The 22,761-nt window shown below is 48.5% G+C and overlaps 1 protein-coding gene across 3 annotated transcripts; it reads right to left on the reverse strand.

The window, feature by feature from the left end:
• Window positions 1-181: 181 nt before the first annotated feature.
• Window positions 182-21,760, reverse strand: E2F6 (E2F transcription factor 6). Of its 3 annotated transcripts, none has more exons than XM_039231059.1 (7): window positions 21,383-21,760; window positions 12,718-12,755; window positions 8,509-8,649; window positions 6,708-6,863; window positions 4,963-5,077; window positions 2,020-2,167; window positions 182-1,521 (listed from the first exon to the last, which is right to left on the reverse strand). In XM_039231059.1, the coding sequence occupies exons 1-7, from the start codon at window positions 21,488-21,490 to the stop codon at window positions 1,472-1,474; spliced, it is 756 nt and encodes a 251-aa protein (XP_039086990.1). In that variant the 5' UTR covers window positions 21,491-21,760; the 3' UTR covers window positions 182-1,471. The 3 variants fall into 3 exon arrangements, with proteins under 3 accessions (XP_039086990.1, XP_039086989.1, XP_039086991.1); XM_039231058.1 differs by having other exon boundaries at window positions 8,509-8,725; window positions 12,701-12,755; XM_039231060.1 differs by having other exon boundaries at window positions 12,701-12,755; window positions 21,383-21,400.
• Between the last annotated feature and the right edge of the window lie 1,001 nt (window positions 21,761-22,761).

A 22,761-nucleotide genomic window follows, 5' to 3' on the forward strand; every position in this document is an offset into this window, starting at 1 on the left:
GGCTCCGGACTTCTCTTAGGGAGACACGTGCACGGGCCGCCCCCTGCCCCAGCGGACCCCCCTCACGCGCGCGGACCTCTGCCGATCGCCCCGCGCAGCTCACAGGCGAATCGACCCGAACAGTCAGCGTCTCGGCATCATTTTTCAGTCTTTTCATTGGTGATTCTTTTTAATGTGGTTGTTTTTTTTTTTACACATGGTTTTAATTTCGACTTTCAAACCTCTCTCAGAGCGAGAGGAGTTTAAAATACGAATCTGAATGACGTTGACAAGCGTTTTTAGACTAATTTTACAATTCACTCACTCGCTGATTTATTCAAACATTTATTGAGCACTTCTTACGTGCCAGGCATGGTGCAAGGCGCTGGGCAGAACAATGATTAAGACAAAGTCCCTCAAGGAGCTCACAGTCTAATGGTAAACTACGGAGTAAACTGAGGCACAGAGTGGTAAATGACTTACCCAATGAGGTAGAAAGAGCTAGGTTCTTGGAAACGTGGGACCAGAGCTGGAGAGAGGGCAGGGTACAACGAACTCGTCAGAAGTAAACCCCCTGATTGAAAAGCGAGGCTGCGTACAGAAAATTACAAAATCTGCCTGCACAAAGGTTAAAAGTTTCTAATTTTCATCATGATTGAATTCATGTCTTGCAAAGAACGAAGCCAGTACCTGACAGCATTTCTACGTTCACCCCGAAGGCCGCAGGGCACGCCGGACCCTCCCGCACACAGTAGGGAGCTTGAAATCCAGAAGTGTCAGATTCCCGCTTCAGCACTGGGAACCAGACTGAAATACTTTAATTAAATCCATGATGTTTAGATGTATAGCATATTCATGATACTTCTACACGTAGAAGTCTGGGAAAAAACTTTCCTCCAATCCCCGTTCAGAGGATTCTAATAAGTTATAGATACCACAGAAATCAGAGAATTTGTCTGTGACTTTCCGTATGTACACTGTTTTGGCTGTACAAGCCTGGGAAGTTTTACTAAGACACAGTATGTAAGCAGTCTGAACGCTATACAGGTATATACAGACGTCACAGCTAGATGCCTGGCGCACTCATCCAAGAGCTAATTGCAGACATGAACCCGCGTAAGGCAATTTCCTGCGTGATAATGACACGTGATCCTTGAAGGGAAGGCCAGGGTCTGCCCAGCATGGTCGGCTTCAGGCCCGACTGCCGGTCTCAGGGATGCTCTTCATGATAGACTTAGTTCAGTGGGCAGGGTGTCAAGTTCACTGACCAAAAGCAGTGAATCCTCATAAAAAGAGTTGCTTTCAAATGTAGAAACCATAATTATCAGTAACTTAAGTAGTGAACTACTCAGAGCCACTACTGGCCTTGATGCGGTCACGGAGAATGAGAGAACTTCATGGATGATTTATTGCTCTGAGAATCAAATGTGATGCATAATTCATCCGTACAGGATACTTCCCCAAAACTCCATACACGAATTTGCAAACGCTATCAGTTGCTCACTTCAAGCAATTCTTCACATTGTTGTGGAGGATTTTCTTCTGAAAAGTAACAAACATGAAAGAAAGTCTCCTGAGTGAGGGTTTGAAAGGTGCACAGGTAACCGGACATATAATTCAAGTGCTTAAAACAAACCCTGAAGACCCCTGGCCAAGAGCCACATTGTTCTGTTAATGGCAGACGGCTAAGGGCCCAAGTCTCACAAGAGTTAAGTGAGGTCACGCGCGCACCTGCCAGCACCTGCCGGAAGGGGGACACCTTCTGTATGCAGAGGCCACACCGGGAGGCAGCACAGGGGGACCAAGTAGATTCTAAGCTTTCGAGATCAAAACTGCATGGTATTTAACTATAAAGTTGTTAGAAATAGTCTAAATTACCCTGTAGTTTCACAGTCTAAATTACCTTGTAATTCTTTCACTCTTGTTTTTGCAGCTAGAAAAAGTAAAAATATCTGTAAGGTCATAATATGCATTCATGTATACATATTAAAAAAAACCATTAGTCTTGAACTTGCCCGATCACAAACTTGGAATACTCACCTTTGTCAAGGTGTTCTGGGTGTTTGTTTTTAGCTGAAGAGGTGCCCGCACCTTCAGACGCTTTGCTACTCGAGTGGCCGTTCTCTACCTCGCATAAATAGACATCGATGGGCCCTCTCGTGCTCCTTATGTGCACTGTGATAGAGTCCTGGCAGACAGACAGACAACAGCATTAAGACACATCAGGAGGAATGCGGGTTTGCTAGTTACATTTTTTCCCCACTAGAACTGCAAGTTTCCATTTGAGGGGTGCTGCTGGAAACTTAAGTCTGGGTGCTTTGCTTTCTATCACGTATCTGAGAAAACCACGTACGTGGCTTCAGTCACTTCAGCACTGGCCGATAATCCACGGGCCGACTCCTGCAGTGTAAACAACTACTCGATCGGAATCACGCCGGGACCCCTTCGGCACTCAAGAGCCGTTTTCCTCCACTCAAGGGGTCCACCCCTCCTGGGAGTCTGTGCCTGAGGGACCAGAATCCACGTCTGGCAGAGAAATCTAATCCCCTGTGGTCTCAAATAATAAGGGGGTGTTTAGACTTTCTGACCACTGAAGAGGTACCGAGTTAACTCAAAGAGCCCTTCTTTTGTCCCAGTGAAAATGAAAGATGAAATACAGACAAAATATACCTTAGTAACTTAAAAAATATGTGAAAGGTACTGCATATAAAGGACTATTAATTACGATTATTCACACATTTTTTGGCTCCGGCTTTCTAAAATCACTCAGGATTATTTTTTCTGTAAGATAACAGGAAATAGGGTGCTTCTACTGACAGTTATGCTAACTTACTATTTTTGTGTGTGTGCCAGAACCCAGAAATGAACCAATTTATGCTAAATTCTTAAGAAAGGGCTCCAGGTATAAACAACTCCTTGTTGATCTGACTGGAAGGGGGTTCAGCTGTGACGAGGTCTGTTCTCTGCCCCTTTCATGCGCTGCACCCGGGCTGGGTACACACAGCAGGGCTCCTGCCCCCCACACCTCCCTGTGACCTAGAGGGGCTGGTGACATGCAGCCCATTGGGGGGCTCAAAAGCTCGTGTCAGCTGCTCTATGGCTTCTTGGTACCAGACACGTAGGCCACAGAGCGTATCCCTGCGCTTGGCTCCAGATTGCCAGGCCGGGTCTGGTTTGAACCGTATTATCTTGTATCACAATACGTTCCTCAACGCAAGAAACTGCTATGTTGCTGAACTGACAGCGGCGGACGACTCCGTATGCCAGCAGGTCAGAGTCGACAGACGGTTTCTGTAAAGGGCTTCTTGGGCCACACGATCCCTGTGTCACGACGACACAGTCTGCCATCACAAAGCGAAAGCAGCCAGAGACCATATGGAAACAAACGGGCAGGTGGCTGTGTCCCAGGATGACGCCTAACAGCCGGCACGCCAGCCCGGCCCGGGAGTCCGTCTGCGCTGGCCCCGGCTCCCCAGTCTCGGCCTGGCTCTCTGGGGGCGCTGGGCTCCCCTGCACGCAGCATGCTCCTGTCTACGGCCCCGCTCCTCCCCTGCTGCAGAGAAGGGCTGCCCAGGGGGCCCGTGTTCCTCCGCCTTCAAACTGGACTCTCAGTCACGGGTGTGACCGAAAACCTTGGCAAGGTTTGGCAACCGTGGCCTGAAGTAGCTTGTAGCACAGGTGGGAGAGGCCGCGGCCCCGTGGGTCACTGCAGAACGGACTCTCATGTCCCCAGTAAGGATGTGTTGAAAGATTAGCGGTTATTTTAAAAAGTTTAAACATCTCTCAAACAACTTTTATTAAATAAAAATGTTTCTTAGGAGACTTGGAATATATCCAAACCTAAATAATGAGAACGCATCACCAAGAAGTCACAACTTGAGTGTGACTAGATTAATATCTGTCCCCTAAATGACTTGACACACTGTCAGGTAACAGCGGGGGTGCTCACTTGCACACTGGCCTGGTGGGGGTGAAAGGGCAGGTGAGTGGTAAGAATATTCCTCAGTGTGAGGGACGAAAGCCCCTAGAGCAATGCGGAGGCGTCACTATGAGCACCGATGGGTCTATCGGGCCATCAGGACTCATGGTTGGTCCCAAGAAAGGCCACATTCCTCCGTTCTGATTCCATCCTTACCAAGCAACCTCCTGATGACAATTATCTTTCAATATAAACTCTGCAAGGGAAAGAGTGCTAAGCAGCTCTTAAGAATGCTTTCATTTATACGGCAATTTTACATCATAGCAACTGAACCACTGAGGGGCTCCTGGGGGGCTCAGTCAGTTAAACATCCGACTTCGGCTTAGGTCATGATCTTACGGTTCCTGAGTTCGAGCCCCACGTCGGGCTCTGTGCTGACAGCTCAGAGCCTGGAGCCTGTTTCAGATTCTGTGTCTCCCTCTCTCTCTGACCCTCCCCTGCTCAAGGTCTTTCTCAAAAATAAAGAGTGAAAAAAATGAAAAAAAAAAAAAAGATTAAATGTACCACCTAATGTTCTTGTTTATCCTTAAGTCTCTTATGAGCTTGGTTAGAGCCAATTTCTGGAGCCCTGACACCCAATGTGGAACTCCAACAGTGCGGCCCACTGGAGACCCCGCTGGAGGCCTCGCGGTGGGCCAGAGCGTGGCATGGGCACTACAGCGCGTTACCGTGCAGCGCGGGGACGTCACAGAACAACGGTCAAGGACGTACCGCGAGGCCAAACCAGCTGGGCTTGAGTTCTGGTTCCGTCACTTACTGTGTGATTATGAGAACGTTAATCTCTCTGCGCTTCCGAAGTCTCACCTTCAAGAGGATGATAATCCTGACTCCTTCGTCTGCCGTATTGTTCAAAACAAGCTAAACCACGTAAAGTGCCTCAAGCGACATCAGATATGCAACCAACATGGCAGCCAAGTTACTACAACTGCAACAGCAGCCGGGGCAGTCGGCGCCCCTCCCCCCGCCCTTCTTTAGAAGGTCTTAAACCCCTCAGGGACGCCTACTTCTCTGGGAGCCGGGACGTCCAGTCTGGTTTCTGCCGGGGCTTTCACCGCGATGACGATCTGCTCGTGGAAGGCCTGGATGCTGTGAATGTCCTGGTACGTCACATACGCCAGCATGAACGTCAGTCAAGGGTCTCTAAGCAGAATGCTGCTTACGGAGGAGGAAACTGATCCTGACAGTATGTGAACATCAGGGTCATGTTCGAATCTCCGTAGCTTCTACGGGATACAAACTCACACGTGAGGAGAGCAATTAGTCAAAAAATCATTTCATATCTGATTCTTACTATCTCACAAACAATTCTTGAAACTTTACACAATGCTTTTACAATATTTAAAACTCAAAGAACTCCTTTCTTTAAAGCCTACTCTGGTGATTATGATGACAATTTCAGGAGACACTGTCTACAGACACGACACATCACTCACACTCACACTCACACACACACACACACACACACACACACACACACATACACACACCCTCTCAGGTGAAGGTATTTAACTGCTCCCTGCCCCCAGTTCTCTGTTCACTGCTAGATCTAACCATGAGAACCTTTGGGGAAAAAATATTCAGTTTTGATGAGAAATCTCCAAAACCACAAGGTGGAAAAAAAATCTATGAAAAAAAAAGTGGATGCACTCAGAGAGCAGGTGTTCCAGGACTAGCTTGCCCTCACGGGATCTCCCACATCCAAGGTTATTTTCCATCACATCCAAGATTATTTTCCATCTCCCCACGTGAATTTGTCTCCTCTTGTTTTACTGGGTTACTGAAATGTTACCAATTATATGATGTACTGTGTTTCCCGAACATCTTCCTGCTTACTTCACAGACTTTCAGACGCGCAGCATTTATTCCCTCCTGATAACTGTACTGTGAAAATCAGGCTCCGACTGATGGAGTTTAAGTAAACTCGAAGCACGGAGCAGCTCAGAACCGGTGCTGCCTCACAAAGGTGCTGTGAGAACAGAGCAGTAGATGGGTCTGGGAGACCCAGGAGAAGCTCGCCACCAAAGACAAGTGTGCCCTGCTGTCCCAGGGACACATATAGCTACACTGGGCTTTGTGAACCAGAACGGCAGCTGCCATCTCATCCACTGCCTTTCAATGGCAATGTCACTGTTTCAGAAAGAGACCTCAGTGGGGCGCCTGGGGGCTCAGTCGGTTAAGCTTCTGACTTCGGCTCAGGTCACGATCTCACCATTTGGGAGCTCAACCCCTGCTTCGGGCTCTGTGCTGACAGCTCAGACTCTAGAGCCTCCTTTGGATTCTGTGTCTCCCTCTCTCTCTGCCCCTCCCCTGTGCTTGCACTCTGTCTCTCAAAAATGAACAAACATTAAAAAAAAAAATTAAAAAAAAAAAACCTTAGTTAACAAATTAGGGAAAACCTGAATTTCACAAAAGCCAACACGTATTTTACTATCCTTATGGCATTCAGACTAAAAATCCAAGCAAGAATGTGGCCACTATTTTAATTTGATATTAACATTAACATTAACCTTGGCACATGGTCCCGATGTAGCATTTAACCTGAACAAATGCCACACACAAGAGTAAAAGGCAATTATCTGTCAATGTCTGAAGCTATGCTACTAACCCTTTAGTTACTTTAAAACTTCCAAAGGTCTAATTTCGTATCCTGAATATATTAACGAAATTCCCAGGCTGACCCTACTATTTATAGTAACCTTTGCCTTGGAAGGAGAATTTTTTTTTTTTAAAGGACAGAATTAAAGGATATCTCTCATTTTCTTTGTCATCTGTTAACTCGAACAACTGCTGGGCACAATCCTTAATCAACTCGTCCAAAGCATCTTCCATTGCTGATAAGTCAGAAAGCTCCTCCTGCAGCTTCTTCTGCTGAGGCACCGCTCCAAAATTGCTAAGATCGGATCCTCTTTAAAAGAAAGGTATTTAAAAAAAAAAAAAAAAAAAAAAAAGCTCCCCGTCAGTGACCTCTAGCAGATTCAGAATGATACACATGAGGTTACTGGAACTTCTCCCAAAGATGACATCAGGCATTTCCCAAAATGACAAACAAAACTAGGTCCTCAGCTTCACTCCTGACCTGCCTTAATTCCAGACCACTATCCTTCCTACACTTACCCTGCTTCTCGTCCCCATTTCTGGTCTCTTACACGGGGGTCTGAAAACACCCAACAGACCATCAGAGCTTGATGGAGAGTCAGAGCAGGGGGCAAGCAGGCCACGTGCACAGGGGTCCAGGAGACCTAGTTCAGCTCCGGCTCTGCCACGTACAGCATGGCTTCTGCTAAGTTACAATCCTTGAGTCCCTATGACAAACAAGTTCTGACTAACATGACAGTGACAGCTCCTCTACTAAAACTGAGCACTGTTCCCGCAGGTGCATATTCTATTTGGTTCTAGCTGAACATAATGATGACATTGATTATTCTTAAAAGATGTATTTTCTTTAGCTATTACTGTCTACCTTATCACAGTGCTATGATCTGACCTGGGCCACTGATATTCATGGTTTTTCTTCTTTATGAAAAATAAAGAGGAAAAAGGCTGTTACCCCTTTCCCTTTTGCTGGCTAGTTTTCAAATCTGATTCCAGTTAGTGATATGGAATGCAATGTGATATTAGCCCCTAAAGTGTTATTTAATGTTATTCAGCAAACATGTTCAGACTAGAATTCAATCTGCACTTCTGTACTGCTGAAAAAAACTGCTTCCTTTATGAACCCCTTTCCTCTATCAGCAAAGTTCATTACTTAAAACCATTTCATGACCTTTGCTGGGAGATCTGTCATTTGCCTGAAATGAAATGTATTCACAAGTACTTAGAAACTGGAACTGTTTCTTACTGCTCCAAAACATGTGCCTGTTGAAGCATTAACAGCTTTCTTCTGCACATATGCACACACAGCCGTGTGCATATCTACGTCTATGCTCCCAGTCTTTTCTCCATGGGATCCTTCCTCGTCAAAAATAAAGTCTTTAGCAACTGCCTCTAAGACACGCCTTTTGTTTTTACATTCAGGGCAGCATGGACCCACAGTCCATTGGACTCATAACCACCTGGGGTAGTTAAGGTTAGAGGAGATTCCTGGCCCCTGCACCTCCCCCCCCCAACAAATGAATTACAACCCCTGGGGCAGGAAGCCTCTAAGTGTTTTATCACCTTACATTGCCTTATGACCTTAACGAATTTCCTCCTGATAGCAATAACCAACTGGAAAAAGTTTCCTAAACAATCAGATGTTTAGGATCTTCTTATGATCTTGAAAAGCAAAAGTCTGAAAACCAATTATTATTCCATCTAACTTTTCCAGACTATCAGAATGATATTCTAGGTCTATGGCTTTTATTTAGTCCTAAGTAGGAAAAAATATTTATGTACCTTGTGGGACAACGAATGTACAAAATTTTTATAGAATCCTTTTTTAACAAGAAGCCCTATCTTACTTTGTTTTCTCCTGTCAAAACACTACAAATCCCTAGTTAGTCTCAAACCTAATATTGTCACTTAATGAGAAGGAAAAAAACAAAGCCATGACAAGTTCAAAGCCAACTCACATCCATCGTATATGGTTCTTAGACTTTTTTTCAACGAGATCGATCCCATCTAAGACATTGGTGATGTCGTATACTCTTCGTTTCCGCACGCCCAGTTTTGTGGCGACCTTGTTTAAGTCGAGAATCCCCCCAGGAGCCGATCTGACAAGATCCATAAATTTTCGAGTTAAATAAACCAGAGATACATCAAAACGAGGTCTCTTCAATTTTAGAGTTTCTGGGAAACAAAACAAACAAACTTGTAAAATTCTCTATAGCATTTCTTTCTCAGTTTATTAAAAAAAATAATTTAAAATAATTTATTTCCTCAGTAAGCCTAGACTCCCCCCAAAGTTCTACACATTGGACACATCATAGTTAATCTTTATGAAATAGACTTCTCACGCCGGGTAAAAATGTGTCACCTATGCCAGGGAAGCAAAGGCTGCAGACTTAACAGAGTATCTGAAACACGGAGCCAGGTCCCCCGGACCCGGGAATTGGTAGGATTCTGTGGCATCTTCTCAAACATAAACTGGAAAGTTTGAGTTTGTACCCACATCACTCTCAGGTATAGGATTAGAATTTTTTTTTAAGTTTATTTATTTTGAGAGACAGAGAGGGCATGAGCAGGGGAAGGACAGAGACAGGGAGTGGGGGGAGAGAAAGAGAGAAAATCCCAAGCAGATTCTGCACTGAGTACAGAGCCCAACACGGAGATTGAACTCACAAATTGTGAGATCATGACCTGAGCCGAGATCAAGAGTCAGATGTTTAGCTGACTGAGCCACCCAAAAGCCCCAAGAAATTCTTTATAAAAGCAAAGCCAGAGACTTGGCTTTTTCTTTTCAATACTTAAAATGTTCCCGTACACGTCACAGTGTAACCCTGATGGAAGTTTCTGAAAGAGCTCAAATTACTCTTCCATTAGAATATTTATGACGTATCTTAAGGAAAAGCAGAAGTCTTAAAACTGATTATTATCCCATTTTTAAATACTCACTAGCTTATGTTATCAGAGAAGCAGATGAAGGGGGAAAAAGTATCTTTATTCCCTCCCTCTCTCACCTACTATGATTTTGGGTTTTCATACACACCCTGCGCCCTCGCACGCACACGCACGCACGCACACACACACACACACCTGTCAATATGTATACATGACTTTTACGCCCTGCACACACACACACACACACACACACCTGTCAATATGTATCCATGACTTTCACATCTTGCACCCTCAAACACACACACACACACATACACACACACACACACACACACGGAGCTGTCAATATGTATACATGACTTTCACACCCTGCGCCCTCAAACACACACACGCACACACACACAAATGGAGCTGTCAATATGTATACATGACTTAAAAACAAAAGAACAGACTATCCTCTAACATGTTGTTTTAACTCAACATTGTGAACATCTTACTTGCCAACAAATGTATTTCAACATTATTCTGAAGGGCTGCGTGGCATTTCACTTCATGGAGTATTTGCTTTCACTTACCCCAATCCTAGAAATTCCAATGGTCTCCAACTTTGTTATTTTGCCCAATACTTGAATAAATCTCCTTACAGCTAAATTTCTGTGTGCATCTTTGTTTCCTTCCGGTAAGTTCTGCGGTTTGGAACTGATGGGTAAAAGGGTACTTTAAGGTGTGTGTACAGGTGCCGTTATACCTGCTATGGGGGGTGGCGGCGGGGGAGGGGAGTCCTACTAATTTCACAGTGTGAGGGCCTTGGAACAGAGTATTATTTTCCTTTCATCTTTCCCTAATTTGATACTAAAAACAAGTTCTCATAGTTTGGTGTGCAGAGTAAATAGTTCTAGGAATCATGGAGCTGTCCGTTTGGTGTGGAGAATATGATCTCTCCTTTTTGCTGCTTTCACAGCGTACAGCTGCAAGTATACTTCAGAAGAAATGATCATACTATCTTCAGTCGGCGATCCCTGTATCCAGAATCTCTACAACGTCACGTTCAGTTTAAAGACCACTGGTGGTTACCCCAAGAACAAAAGCATGTATTTGATAACACACATATCTCCTCTGTGGAGGCCACACCTATGCTGCAGATGAAATGGGATTATACATGGACTAAAACTTCATTTACATTAGAAGTCTACCAGAACCCGCTGGAGACTACAAAAGAGAAATTCTAACTTTAGAGGGTTTTTTTAATGTTTACTTATCTATTTTGAGAGCGAGCGAACAAGAGCACAGGTTGGGGAGGGGTGGAAGAGGGAGAGAGAGAATCCCAAGCAGGCTCCATGCTTGGCGTGAGGCCCAACACGGGGCTTGACCCCACGCCTGTGAGATTGTGACCTGAGCCCAAAGCAAGAGTCTGATGCTTACCTAACTGAGCCACCCAGGCGCTTGAGACAGCATAAATCTAATCACTCGAGGACTGACAAAACATGGGTTTACAAGCTCAGGATACTATGTTCCCAGAATGTTAGTCAGTGTAGAAAGAAAAGATGTTAACTGAAAACCTGGATAGGACAGTGGCTGAAGCAACATACACATGATTTAAAAAGGTCTTCAAACTGAAGATGTCCCCTAGCTATTAAGGGACTCTCCAAATGTCCTGAGCTCGGTGCTGAGAGGTGTCTAAGCTACCTGAGAAGATGCTAAGAAACAGAACTGGGGCAGGAAGTAAGGAAGTCCTCGTGAAAGGGGTGCGGGGACAGAGGACACGAAGGCCAAGAGGAAGCAGTCTCCCCTCTCGGCAAAGGGCAAGGGGCTGGGTGACCAGAGGAGCCAGCCCACAAGGAGAGAGTGCCGTGTCCGAGAGCAGGCAGAGTGGGGCCACAGCAGGCAGAGTTCAGAGTTCAGCAGTGGGTGAAGGCGGCAGCCACAGGCCCAGGCGGCCAGCAGAGCGAGAAACGACGTGCAAGGGCCCTGTCCTCCCACCCGGCCCTCCTCTTTTGCCTCGTGCCTTTTAAGGAGATGAGGTGGCTCATAAATGTAATCCAGATAAATGAGGGTTCGGAGTTTTCTCTGTGTGTAACAGAACACTGTGGGAGAATTCCAGGTTGGGTGAGATCGCAAGCCCATTTCTCTGTTGGGAAAATCACAGCGGCTGCAGCGTGGAAGAGCCCAGAACACACAACCCATGCAGGATGCTACCCCGCCGCTGCAGGCGGGGGACCCGGGGAGTCCACACTGGGAGCAGGAGTCTAGCCCAGGGCTCACAAAAGAGGGGAAGTCAGAGACGTGTGGCATTGAATCCTCAATGAGCAAGTTACGTGGCTGGGCCTCAGTGATGAAAAATAACTCCTATTTTATATATAATAAATCTAAACCTATATTTGAAAGGGTTGTGTTGATAATCCATGCAAAGAGCTTCACACAGCTCGCACCGTACCAGCTTGATGTATGTGAGACGTTACTGTGGGGCAGGCAGGGGACACGCTTCAAAGGTAAAATGGACGGACTCTGGGTGAGATTGTGGGGGGGGCAGAGGAGAAATCAGGGCTGATACGGGATCTACACACTGTCTGTCCACTGCGGTTAGGACCACATCAAGAGAAAATCAGGGGTGGGGCCTTCTATGGTTACAATTTCCAGAAGGACAGGGACCCAGAGCAGCAGGCACTGCATTTCCTTTAACTGACTCCACGCCCTGGTCCCCAGCAGAGGTGGGAGACAGCAAAGGGAATCCCAGGAAATCTGGAGGGCAGAAGACTGGTTCTCCTGCCTGTTGTCAATGGCCTTCAATTCTGCTGACAGCAACAAGTAATGGCTCTCACAGAACTTCGAGAAAACACCCTTAAACACAGATCATTCATTCATTCATTCATTCAGAGTGTGTGCGCACATGGGAGGCAGAGAGAGAGAGATAGGAAACAGAATCCCAAGCAGCGTCCACACTGTCAGCACAGAGCCCAATGCAGGGTTCGCTCTCACAAACCGTGAGTTCATGACCTGAGCTGAAATCAAGAGTTGGACGCTCAACCCACTGAGCCACCAAGTCGCCCTGAACCCATTCCATTTTTAAAATGACACTTCCCAAAGCAGCAAAAAATAAACTGACATTTGTGCACCTTATTCAGCCCACAACTCACAAGTTGTGCTGACAATCAACACACAATGTATCTTACTTCAGTTTTGAATCAACTTATACTTAAAATAAATCATTTAAACCATATGAAGCTCAAACTACAAAACCTAAAACCTACATAGAAATCAACTTACTTCTCATGGACACGTACTGTACATTATCTTCTAAGTTAATCCTTATTTTTGATGGCTGGAAAGAAGAAAATACAGAAATTTAAATTAGTAACTTAAAAACAGTGATGCAAATGAAAAAAATGCAAATGAACAGCATTTACTGGATAACACAGAGGATTTTATTCACCCTGGGGTAATAGTTTGGGTGCGAGAAAAGCACTCCTTCTTCCCAAGCTGTATCCACCGTGCCTGTACTCACAACTGGCCATGTTCATAGAGTTAGGTCTCAAACGCTGCACGGGCTTCGGTGAGTATGGAGGTGGCAGTGAACGGGGGGGGCGGAGAAACATGGATGAGAAGTCATGACTGAACGGGCACTGGCCTATCATCTGTATCAGATACTGAGGATGAGAAGGATGACAAAGATGAGGAGGACACGGTCCCGACCCTGGAGAGCTCCGTAGAGGCGGGGGAAACGTCTAAGCCAGCCAACGTTCACCCCTGCCGGGTGAGTGGAAGCGGCTCTAAAAAGTATGCTCGGAAGCTTTCACGGGTGGCCATGCATTCCCATTATAATTAATGTAAAAACGGCATTTATTTCCTGAGTTAAAAATTACTTACATGTATTATTATTTTTCTTCATTTATTTTGAGACAGAGCGAGCATGTGGGCATGGGGGGGGAGGGCAGGGAGGGAGGGAGGGAGGGAGAGAGAGAGGGAGAGAGAGAGAGAGACAGAGAGAGAGACAGAGAGAATCTCAAGCAGACTCCATGTCTAGCTTGGAGCCCAACTTGGGGGCTTGATCCCACGATCTTGGGATCATGACCTGAACCGAAAATAAGAGTCAGACGCTGAACCAACTGAGCCACCCAGGTGCCCCCCCAGCAGCATTTCTAGTAATGGAAAATAACATATGCTCCATAAGTAGAAACTTCGGTACTAGATTAAAAGAAAAACAAACTCTTTTAAATTCTTCACACAACCAGCAAACGAGTACCAGCCCCACTACCAACACTCGCGTCCTACAGGCGTTTGGAAGCTATGAAGTTACATAAACTGGTAGTAAAACAACTGTGATACATTTAGAAATTATTTTTGCAAGAAATAAATAAAACATTTAGATAAAGCCATGGAAACAGAAGCCTGTGCTAGCCTCACGCTTACAACAAACTACAGGGATGACAGGAGCCTCCAGACAGGCTGTGATCGGGTTCGGCTCTCGTCTAAGTGAAAAACCCGCCCCCAAACTGGCTGCAGCAAACCTGGGATGAGGGAAGAATCGGCAGGAATACCGTGCATGCGCCCAGAGGGGGATATCACAGGAGTCACCAGGAAGGGGATCCCCAGCTGGGCCTTGAAGGACAAGCCAGATTTTGCCTGAACCTGCGGGAGCTTCAAGAAGGAGGGAGAGACAGGACTCCCAGTGCAGGACATGGACCGAACAAAGGTATGGAAGCTTCCATCGCACGGCACCTTCTGCACGGCTGCCTGCGGGGTGGGTGCAAACCTGACCTGACACCTCGGGGAAGGGCATGCGAGCCGCCCGCTACACAGACACGAAGTCATGCTGAGGAGTCTGCACCCCGTGTCATGACCGGTGAGGCATCTCCGCAGATTTCCGAATAAGAACGCGGCACAGCAGGCTCGGGGTTTAGGAACGTCAGTGTGGTGGCAATGGCGCGAAGCCTGGGGGGCACGGTCAGCTCTCTGTGCACCTCAGCGTTCCTACCAAACCTTTGGCCCGATGATTCCCAATCATCTAGGACGAGATTATAGCGTCTCTTAGCAAAGCGACTTCGGACAGACTGATTCCACCGAAACGGAGTTCTGCTGTGAAATGAACTCAGCTGTGAGGATCTAAGGGGAAACGTAGACCCGCCGGGGCGGGCACGACCAGAGCCGGGAATGCAGGGTCTCAGGGGAGGGACGTCCCCCACCAGCTCTGCCGATGACAGTGCCTCGCAAACACGGTACCTGGCATGGAAACACTGATGGGCAGTCCTGTTAAAGTCAGACACAGATGTATGTGACCCACAGTCACCGCTATTTTTACATTCAGCCCTTTTGCTGCTATTGTACGAGACAGACTTTACTGTGGCAAGATTCTTTTTTTTTTTTAAGTTTATTTACTTCTGGGACAGACAGAGACAAAGCACGAGCCGGGGAGGGGCAGAGAGATAGGGAGACACAGAATCCGAAGGAGGCTCCAGGCTCTGAGCTGTCAGCACAGAGCTTGATGCGGGGCTCGGACCCACGGACCACGAGATCTTGACCTGAGCCGAAGTCGGACGCCTAACCGACTGAGCCACCCAGACGCCCTACTGTGGCAAGATTCTTAAACGACCAATAATCCATCTTCATCACATTGCTGTGAAATGTATAAACAAATACCCTAAATCGTTATATATTCCTAAGTACCCAGAAAACACAGAAAGGGTTAATGCCGCTGAGCTCAAGGGTGCCACACTAGAGACAGACTTCGGTTCTTCACTGAGAGGAACAAGGCCAAGTCCCACACACGAGTATTGCCCGCATCCTAACTGGCTGCTCAGTATCTGCCACCACGTTCCAGAAGGGCCTCTTTTAGGCGCTCTCAAGTCCTCTTACAGAGACCGCCGCCTCTCTCAGCCTGGCACCGGGATAAGGCCTCGAGGAGGCCCGGCAGCAGGAGGAAGGACTCTCTTCGCCACAAGTGAGCCACACCCCCTGCTGTCTACACCGAGACCTGCGGGAAAGCAGACCCCAAAGCACCCGTTCTTTTTTTTTTTCCTTTTGACTGTGAAAACACCATCTCTTCATCTCGGAGGAATCACAACAGTATCGTGGCCCCTTGGGGGCAGACAGCTCGGCACGTGTAAGTCCTACAGGCGCATGATTCTGGAGACTTCCGGAGCATCCACAGTGATGACACATTCACCTCCTTTATACTGAAAACCGTTCTCGGCTCAAGCCCAGGTTCAGGACCACCAGTTACATGACTGTGTAGGCACTGAGAGGCCCTGGTCTTTGTCTGTAACCCAGTGTGCCGACCGAATTTTACTGCCTATTTTCCAAGCTGCTGTGAATTAGAAGAAATTTTGTAAACTGAAACCCTCTGCTAGCGTAAGAGATGGTTATCATTTTGCGCTCAGAGCGGGAACAGAGCCTGGCACATCTGAGCTCCTGGCAAATATTTGCTAAGATCTGACGTTGAAAGCATACTGTGTTCCAGATGGCTTCGACTAGTAAGTACGTCCGAACTGTGAAACAAGGAGCATTTCAGACCCGGGGACCCGGGGCGAAGACGCCCTCTCGCATCGGCAGGTCACTGAGAGGCGCCGCGGGGCCGTTTCCGCCTCCTAACACAACACCGACCGTGGGGCGACCTCAGCCGCCGCCTCGAACCTTGGTAAACGGATCCCAGGAAGGAGGCCAGGAGCTCTTCCAGGGGAAGGGACTTGACAGGACTCCTTCTAAAGTGGCTTTAAAATCAGAATAGACGTTTCCTCACAGAAAAGTTAGCGAGCTGTTTAAAAAAAGGAAAACGTAGGTGCAACGTGGCCACCCCTGCACTTGGCCCCACGTTACTGAGGTCCCCGGGCCTCGGCCTCGGGCCTGGATGGAGACAAGACCGACCAGGCTCTGCTCTCTTGTGCGGACCCGGCAGCGGAACCAGGACACGGCCTGGACGGGGCCCCCGCAGGGGGAGGCGGCACCGAGGCCCCTCTCAGCAGGAGGGTCCGAGCTCCTCTCCGGGAAACCCGTGTTCTGTTCGCCTTGGAGTCGCCCCAGCATTCATAAGACGCAGGAGCGCCGAGAATCGCTGCGGGCCCTTCATGCGAATCCCCCAAGTTCACGTTTGACTACCGGCTTTACCGCTTCGTTCTCGAGACACAATGTTTTCCCTGCGTCAACCGAGGGGAGGGCAGACGCTCAGGTCGCTCCGTGTGCATCTCAAGGACGTTCTGACACGACCACCGAAAAGTCTGTTCACACTTCACAGCTCTCAGAGAGACTGTCGGGAGAACCCTGGACTCCGAGGGCGCGCCACAGAGAAGGTTCAAAAGGATGCGAGGACTGCGCCGCCCGACACCAGAAGGGAGACCTTCGCCGCGCTGGGACAGGACGCTCACCGGCCACTGCAGATACGCGGGGAGCGGAAGACACTAACGGGCCGGCGATCCGCGATCTCCCTACAACGTACTGACGGTGGCGCCTGTTCCTCCCTGCAGCGCACAGAATGAGAGAGAGAGAGATCGAGAGAGGGACTGTGAAACAAGAAGGAGCCAGGACTTAAGGGCTTTAACAGTTCTCAGCTTCTCCAGAAGTTCGGAGTAAGAAATGACTTCCGAGAAAGACCAAATCAAAAGCATAACCTAACGGGGAGAGTGTGACTGCACAGCTTTGGGGTGAGACGGCAGGTAGGTCAAGGCCAGCGCCTCGGAGCGCCCTGCGGTCACACACAAGGCCTCGACGGAGATGAAGGACGAGGCCCACAGATCCTCCAAATCAAGGACAGGGCCTCTCGGGAGACGTGGGGCACCGTCCACCAGCCATTCCAGCAGGAGCCCACGGCAGAGAAGGGTTTATCGTGAAGAAAGCTGGGATTTTGTCTGCTGACTGGGCCACAGTGGGACTCAGCGCAGGTCCACACTGTGTCTGAGAACGGGATCAGCGAAAGCACGGTCAGCTTGGACTAAAAGGGACACAGGTGGGTGACATCGTTAAGAGGTTACTCAACACCCCAAATTCTACTGCCAGGAAGCAGGCTGAGAAAATTACTCTGCTACAAATAGGCATTTCCTTTCATGGAAAAGAAAGGAAGACACACAGTGGAACCCACAGCCCAGAGAGCTGAGCTGGGAGAGAACCGTCCCCAGGCCCTGGAACCCAACCAAGAAATTTCTAACATTTGCCAAGCTGAGTCTCGGAATTGCTCTGGACCAGTTACTCGCCTGTGGTTCCCGTCTCCTCCTCAAGGTACAGGGATGTCTGCAGCAGTTACCCTGTCTGTCCCACCGCCGTGGGCTGGGTGTGGAGGGAGGGGGATCAGATAATGGTCTTTTTAGTTTCACTGGCCTGAAGGTCCGGAGGAGCTGGACTCAGCTGGGTTTCAAGAACTAGATTCTGATTTTATTCTTTGAGTATAAAATCTGTTCTTTTGAGGCTCAGCCTGTCCCAGATTTGGCCAACGGGAGCCTTTTCAAAGTGATTCCTGGGCAGGTCACTTACTCCGGACTTTGTCGGCATCTTTATGACGGCAGTCGTCACATTTCTCTGGGACTAAGCTGCCCAGGTGCCAGCGCGGAGGTGGCGGCCTCTCGTTCTGCCCCACGGTGGGGGCGCTGTGTTTCCACTCCTCCAAGTGTCGCTGAGGGTTCCCTCTCCAGCAATTTCCCTCAGGGGTGTCTAGGACAGCTCAGTAGTAGTCATATCTCAAGACTGGCGACCTAAGAACTTTCTCTTTCAATCCCCAAACGGTTTCTGTGCCCCATGTGTTCAGACTGAATACTTAGCCCGTTTGTAGCTCAGCTGGGAAGCGAATGGAAAAGGTAGAGGCTGCCAAACTCAAAAAATCAGTACAGGTGATCTGGGCACACATGGCTTTCTAGAACCAGAAGCTCTGAGTGATCTGGGTGCACACGGCTTTCTAGAACCGGAAGCTCCAGACAGGCAAGTCGGCGCATTCGAGGCTATTTTCACTAGTGCTCCAAGTCCCACATATGAAGACCACACAGTAATTGAAAACTTGAGATCTCGGAGGACAAAGAAAGGAGAAAAGGTCAGTTGTATGGACTAAAATCTTAAGCACTGCCTGTAAACTGGTTAAGAACTTCTATACAGATGCCTCCTTCTACTGACCGCCTGTTTGGGGGAGTCATATTCCTTTAAGGGCTCTTTGGAAACAGACCTGTATCCAAGGGGTTTGCATTCAAATCTTCCTTACTTTTCAGTGTGCAGGCTAAGTTCCACCTCCAACCAATCCTACCTTCTCCCTCCTCTAAATTCGAACAGTCTTCAAGCCATTTACCAGGGGAACATCAGACACTCAGATATACAATAACTAATTTGTGCATACACTTAAAAAACCGAGATGGTTGTTTACACGACCATTTTACAAGCAGAAAAATAAACACACGGTCAAACATTTAAGAGCACCTACTTCATCCATCCAAGAACTATACCAAATCTTTGTGTGAGAGGTACCACACCGCTGTGGACGTAACAATGAAGTGGACAGAGTCACTGCACGCAGGGACCTAAGAGCCACCCTCTGCAAAGGCAGGGTAAGCACGGGGTGCTTTAGGAGCCCCAAAGGAGTGCCTAACTTGGTCTTGAGATGTCAGGAAAGGCTTCAGACAAGGGACCTATACATCTAGACCTGAAGACCAGGGCAGGTAACAAGGAAAAGTGGGCTTTTTTGGAAGGGAGAGTACGGACATGTAGGGGTACAAAAGAATATGTAAATTTAGAAATCTAGGGGCGCCTGGGTGGCTTAGTCGGTTAAGCGTCCGACTTTCGCTTAGGTCATGATCTCGCGGTTCGTGGGTTCGAGCCCCGCGTCGGGCTCTGTGCTGACTGCCAGCTCAGAGCCTGGAGCCTGTTTCAGTCTGCGACTCCCTCTCTCTCTGACCCTCCCCTGCTCACGCTGTCTCTCTCTCTCCTAGAAATAAATAAAAAATATTAAAAAAAAAAAAAAGAAGAAATCTAGTAACAACATAACAACAGGCAGTTCAAAAAAGATAAAACCAGGAGCTTGATTATATTAAGATGTTTCTATTCCGAGAGCACTAGGGAACCATGATCGATTAAACCAAACAACACGATCAGAATTAAGCTTTAAAGACTATTACAGATCGTTATTATGTGGAGAATATACAGAAAGGTCTGGGGGCTAGACCAGAAGCAGGAAAACATTGCAACGATCTGAAAGATAGATGGTTAGAGGTGACAAATATTGGTGATTCATTTTAATTAGATTGGGAGGGGAGAGGGGGTCAGTTTGGAAAAGGGTAAAGGCAAGGATGATGCCTAAGATGCTAGTTCGGGCAATATGATGGGTGTGGTGACATTTCTGAAGCTAAGAAACAGCAAAGTTGTTGCCTGCTGAGGCAAGGTGATAATGAATTCAATGCTCATAGGAGTATGAGATCTAAGGAGAGGCGTCTAATGCACAGTTGGAAAGCTCGGAGCTGGATTTATAGATCTGGGCGTTATCATGATATGGTAACCGAAACTACCAAAGTAGATAAGAATATCGAAGGCTTCAAGGGATGTGTGTATCTTCTGATATTAAACACAAAAGTAAGTGGTTTTTCCATGGTGAGAGTTCAGAGCTTGTATCAAGTTCTCAGAGATGAACACGACCAATACAGACGGTACCAAGAAAGAAGTCCTAGGAGCGGTGAATGAGGTCCCACACGAAGAATGCATAGGGAGGGTAGAAGAAAACCCCAAATAACACCGGCGTGTTAGGAATGTGAAGAGGAGGAGTTTGCAGGGGAGCACGGGAGACACCAGATGACTACATGGAGCACCACGAGAACGTAGCACCAGAGAAGCCACTCAAAAGTGAGTTTCCAACAAAGGCGAGACACCAGTCGTGTCAAAACTACAGAGCTAAGGAGTCAAACAGCTGCCGGAACTGACAAGGTTATTGGCGACCTTGCTTAGGACAGTCTTGGCGCTGTGCTGAGGCCAGAGGCCCCCCGCCCCCTCCAGTGGTAATAACAGCGAGCAGGTGGACACGGTGAATGCAAACAGTTTTTCTGGAAAAGTCTGGAGGGAAGAAGATACAGTAGATGAGAGGGCGGCTAGAATTAAGGGATGTCTCTTTTAAGAAGGGGAAATATTTAGGATGCAGTTTTAGTAGTCAAGAATCCACCATCAGGGGTCGGACACTGTGAGGCTAAACCGAGGCTTTCCCAGGTACTCTCTAAGCCCTGGCAAGTCTCTTAACATCTCCAAGTCTATTTTGACAGAGGACAGGAATAGTACTCTCTCCGGGCTGCGATGAAGAATTAAAGGAGCCTATGCTCACAAACTATTTTTGAGGACTGAGCCGCTGCGGGGATTAGGCTATATTAACCTCAACAAGTGTTTCAAGCAGAGAAGTTGAAACTATGGGGAGAAACAGAAAACGATGAATTCACCAACACCTCTGAGAACCAAGGAGAATACACTGCTTCTAGTCTGGGGCAAGAACAGAGGAAATTAACCTTACGCAGGGAGGGAGCGCAATCTTCCTTACTTTGCTGAATGGGCAGCTGTGGGGTGGGGAAACGGAGCGTGGACAAAGTTTTCACTGGCCGAAGGATAGTAAGAGAATGAGCGAGAACTTAAAAGGGGAGGGGGGACCCAAATACGTTGCAGATATATGGCAAGAATCCAGAGTTGGTGGAAAAACGTGACTTTATAACGCGAAGCTGGGCCATGTTCTCCAACAGTGCTCCGTAGCCACGAGGTAACAGTCAATCAGCCTGACAATCCATTTGGGAGCAAGTGTTGAACGGGAAGGCGAGAGAGTTTAAGTGAACGACCGATCGGCCTGCGGGAGAGAGCCGGGGAGACCGGGGAGCAGCCAGGAACCTGGCCCGGGGTTGGGGGCGGCTCCCGACCCAGACGACGGTGGCCCGGCTTCCCCGCGAACGAGGGCAGGCGGCTGGGCCCCAGAGCCGCCCCGCGTCGGGGGCGCTCCGGGCACCAGTCACCCCCGGGGCTTACCAGCAGGCCCTCCACGTTGATGGGGTCGCGGCACCGGCGGCGCACCGTCTCCTCCGCCGGGTCCACCAGCAGGTTGGGCAGTTTCCGCGCCGGCCGCTGCTGACTCATGCTGCCCCGCCGGCCGCCCCGCGCCTCGCACCCCGCGCGCTCTCCCGCCTTCTCCCGCTCCGGCCGGGCGCCGCCCCCAACGCGCCGGGGGCCGGGGGCCGAGCACGAACGGGGCCTTGCGCCTTGCTTGGAGGCGCCGCTGCCGAGGCCGGCCCGCGAGCGAACGCGCCACTGCCCCACGACCTCGGGAGCTACAGGGCGGACCGGAGGAGAGCGGGGTGACCCACGGTTCTCAGGACTCCAGGCCCGCCATCTTCCCGCATGCGCAGTGCGCCGCCGCCAGTGCGCATGCCTGCCGCCGCCGCAGCGCTCCCGGGCACGAACCCTCTCCCACGGCCGGAGCGCGGGAAAGCCCGGACGTGAAATCCACGGAAGGGATGGCAAAGCGGAGGAAGAGGTGGAGCAGGAATTTCAGAAGGAGGGAACGGAGCCCGAGGAAAGAGGCGGCGGGGGCGCGTGTTTGGGGGAGGGGTGGGAACGCGGTTGTCGACACTTGTTGAACTTCTGAGCGCACGGATGTTCATTTATCTTGAGTTCCCTGTGCACACCGCAGGCACCTACCCGGTGTTGATGCTTAGTAAATGTTGGTAACCAAACCATGGTGCAACTGTCTGCTTACAAGCTTCTTTCTTGCTTTCCTTTCTTTTTTCTTCTTTCCTTTCTTTCATCTGATGCATAAATGATGATCTGCTGTGTCAGATATCGTGGTGGGCACAGGAGGTATCCATTGGAGTTTGGCACAGACTCAATTTCATATTCCAATGGAGGAAACAGAACATTTAAGACACTTAAAGTATTGGGGCGCCTGGGTGGCTCAGTCGGTTAAGCGTCCGACTTCGGCTCAGGTCATGATCTCACGGTCCGTGGGTTCGAGCCCCATGTCGGGCTCTGTGCTGACAGCTCAGAGCCTGGAGCCTGTCTTCAGATTCTGTGTCTCCCTCTCTCTCTGATCCTCCCCTGCTCATGCTGTCTCCATCTCTCTCTCAGAAATAAATAAAACGTTAAAAAAAAAAAAAAACCCACTTAAAGTGTCAAGCTGGAGTCATAAAATGTGTTCTCAAATACTGGCTTCTCTCATTAAGTTTACAAGACCTTAAAACGTGCTACGGTTTCCTCATTTGTTAAATGGGAACAATGTAAGTTTGTCGTGAAAATGAAATTAATTAGCTTTCTTAGAACAAAGACAAGCAGCTATTTGAGTTAAAAAGGCAATACAATGTGGTTCTGTACAGGATAGAGGGCAGCCTCTGAGCCTTGTGGTAGCTCCCAGC

The sequence above is a fragment of the Hyaena hyaena genome, unplaced genomic scaffold (genome assembly GCF_003009895.1).
Source record: "Hyaena hyaena isolate Hyena2069 unplaced genomic scaffold, ASM300989v1 scaffold_53, whole genome shotgun sequence".
In the NCBI taxonomy this organism is placed as follows: Eukaryota; Metazoa; Chordata; class Mammalia; order Carnivora; family Hyaenidae; genus Hyaena; species Hyaena hyaena.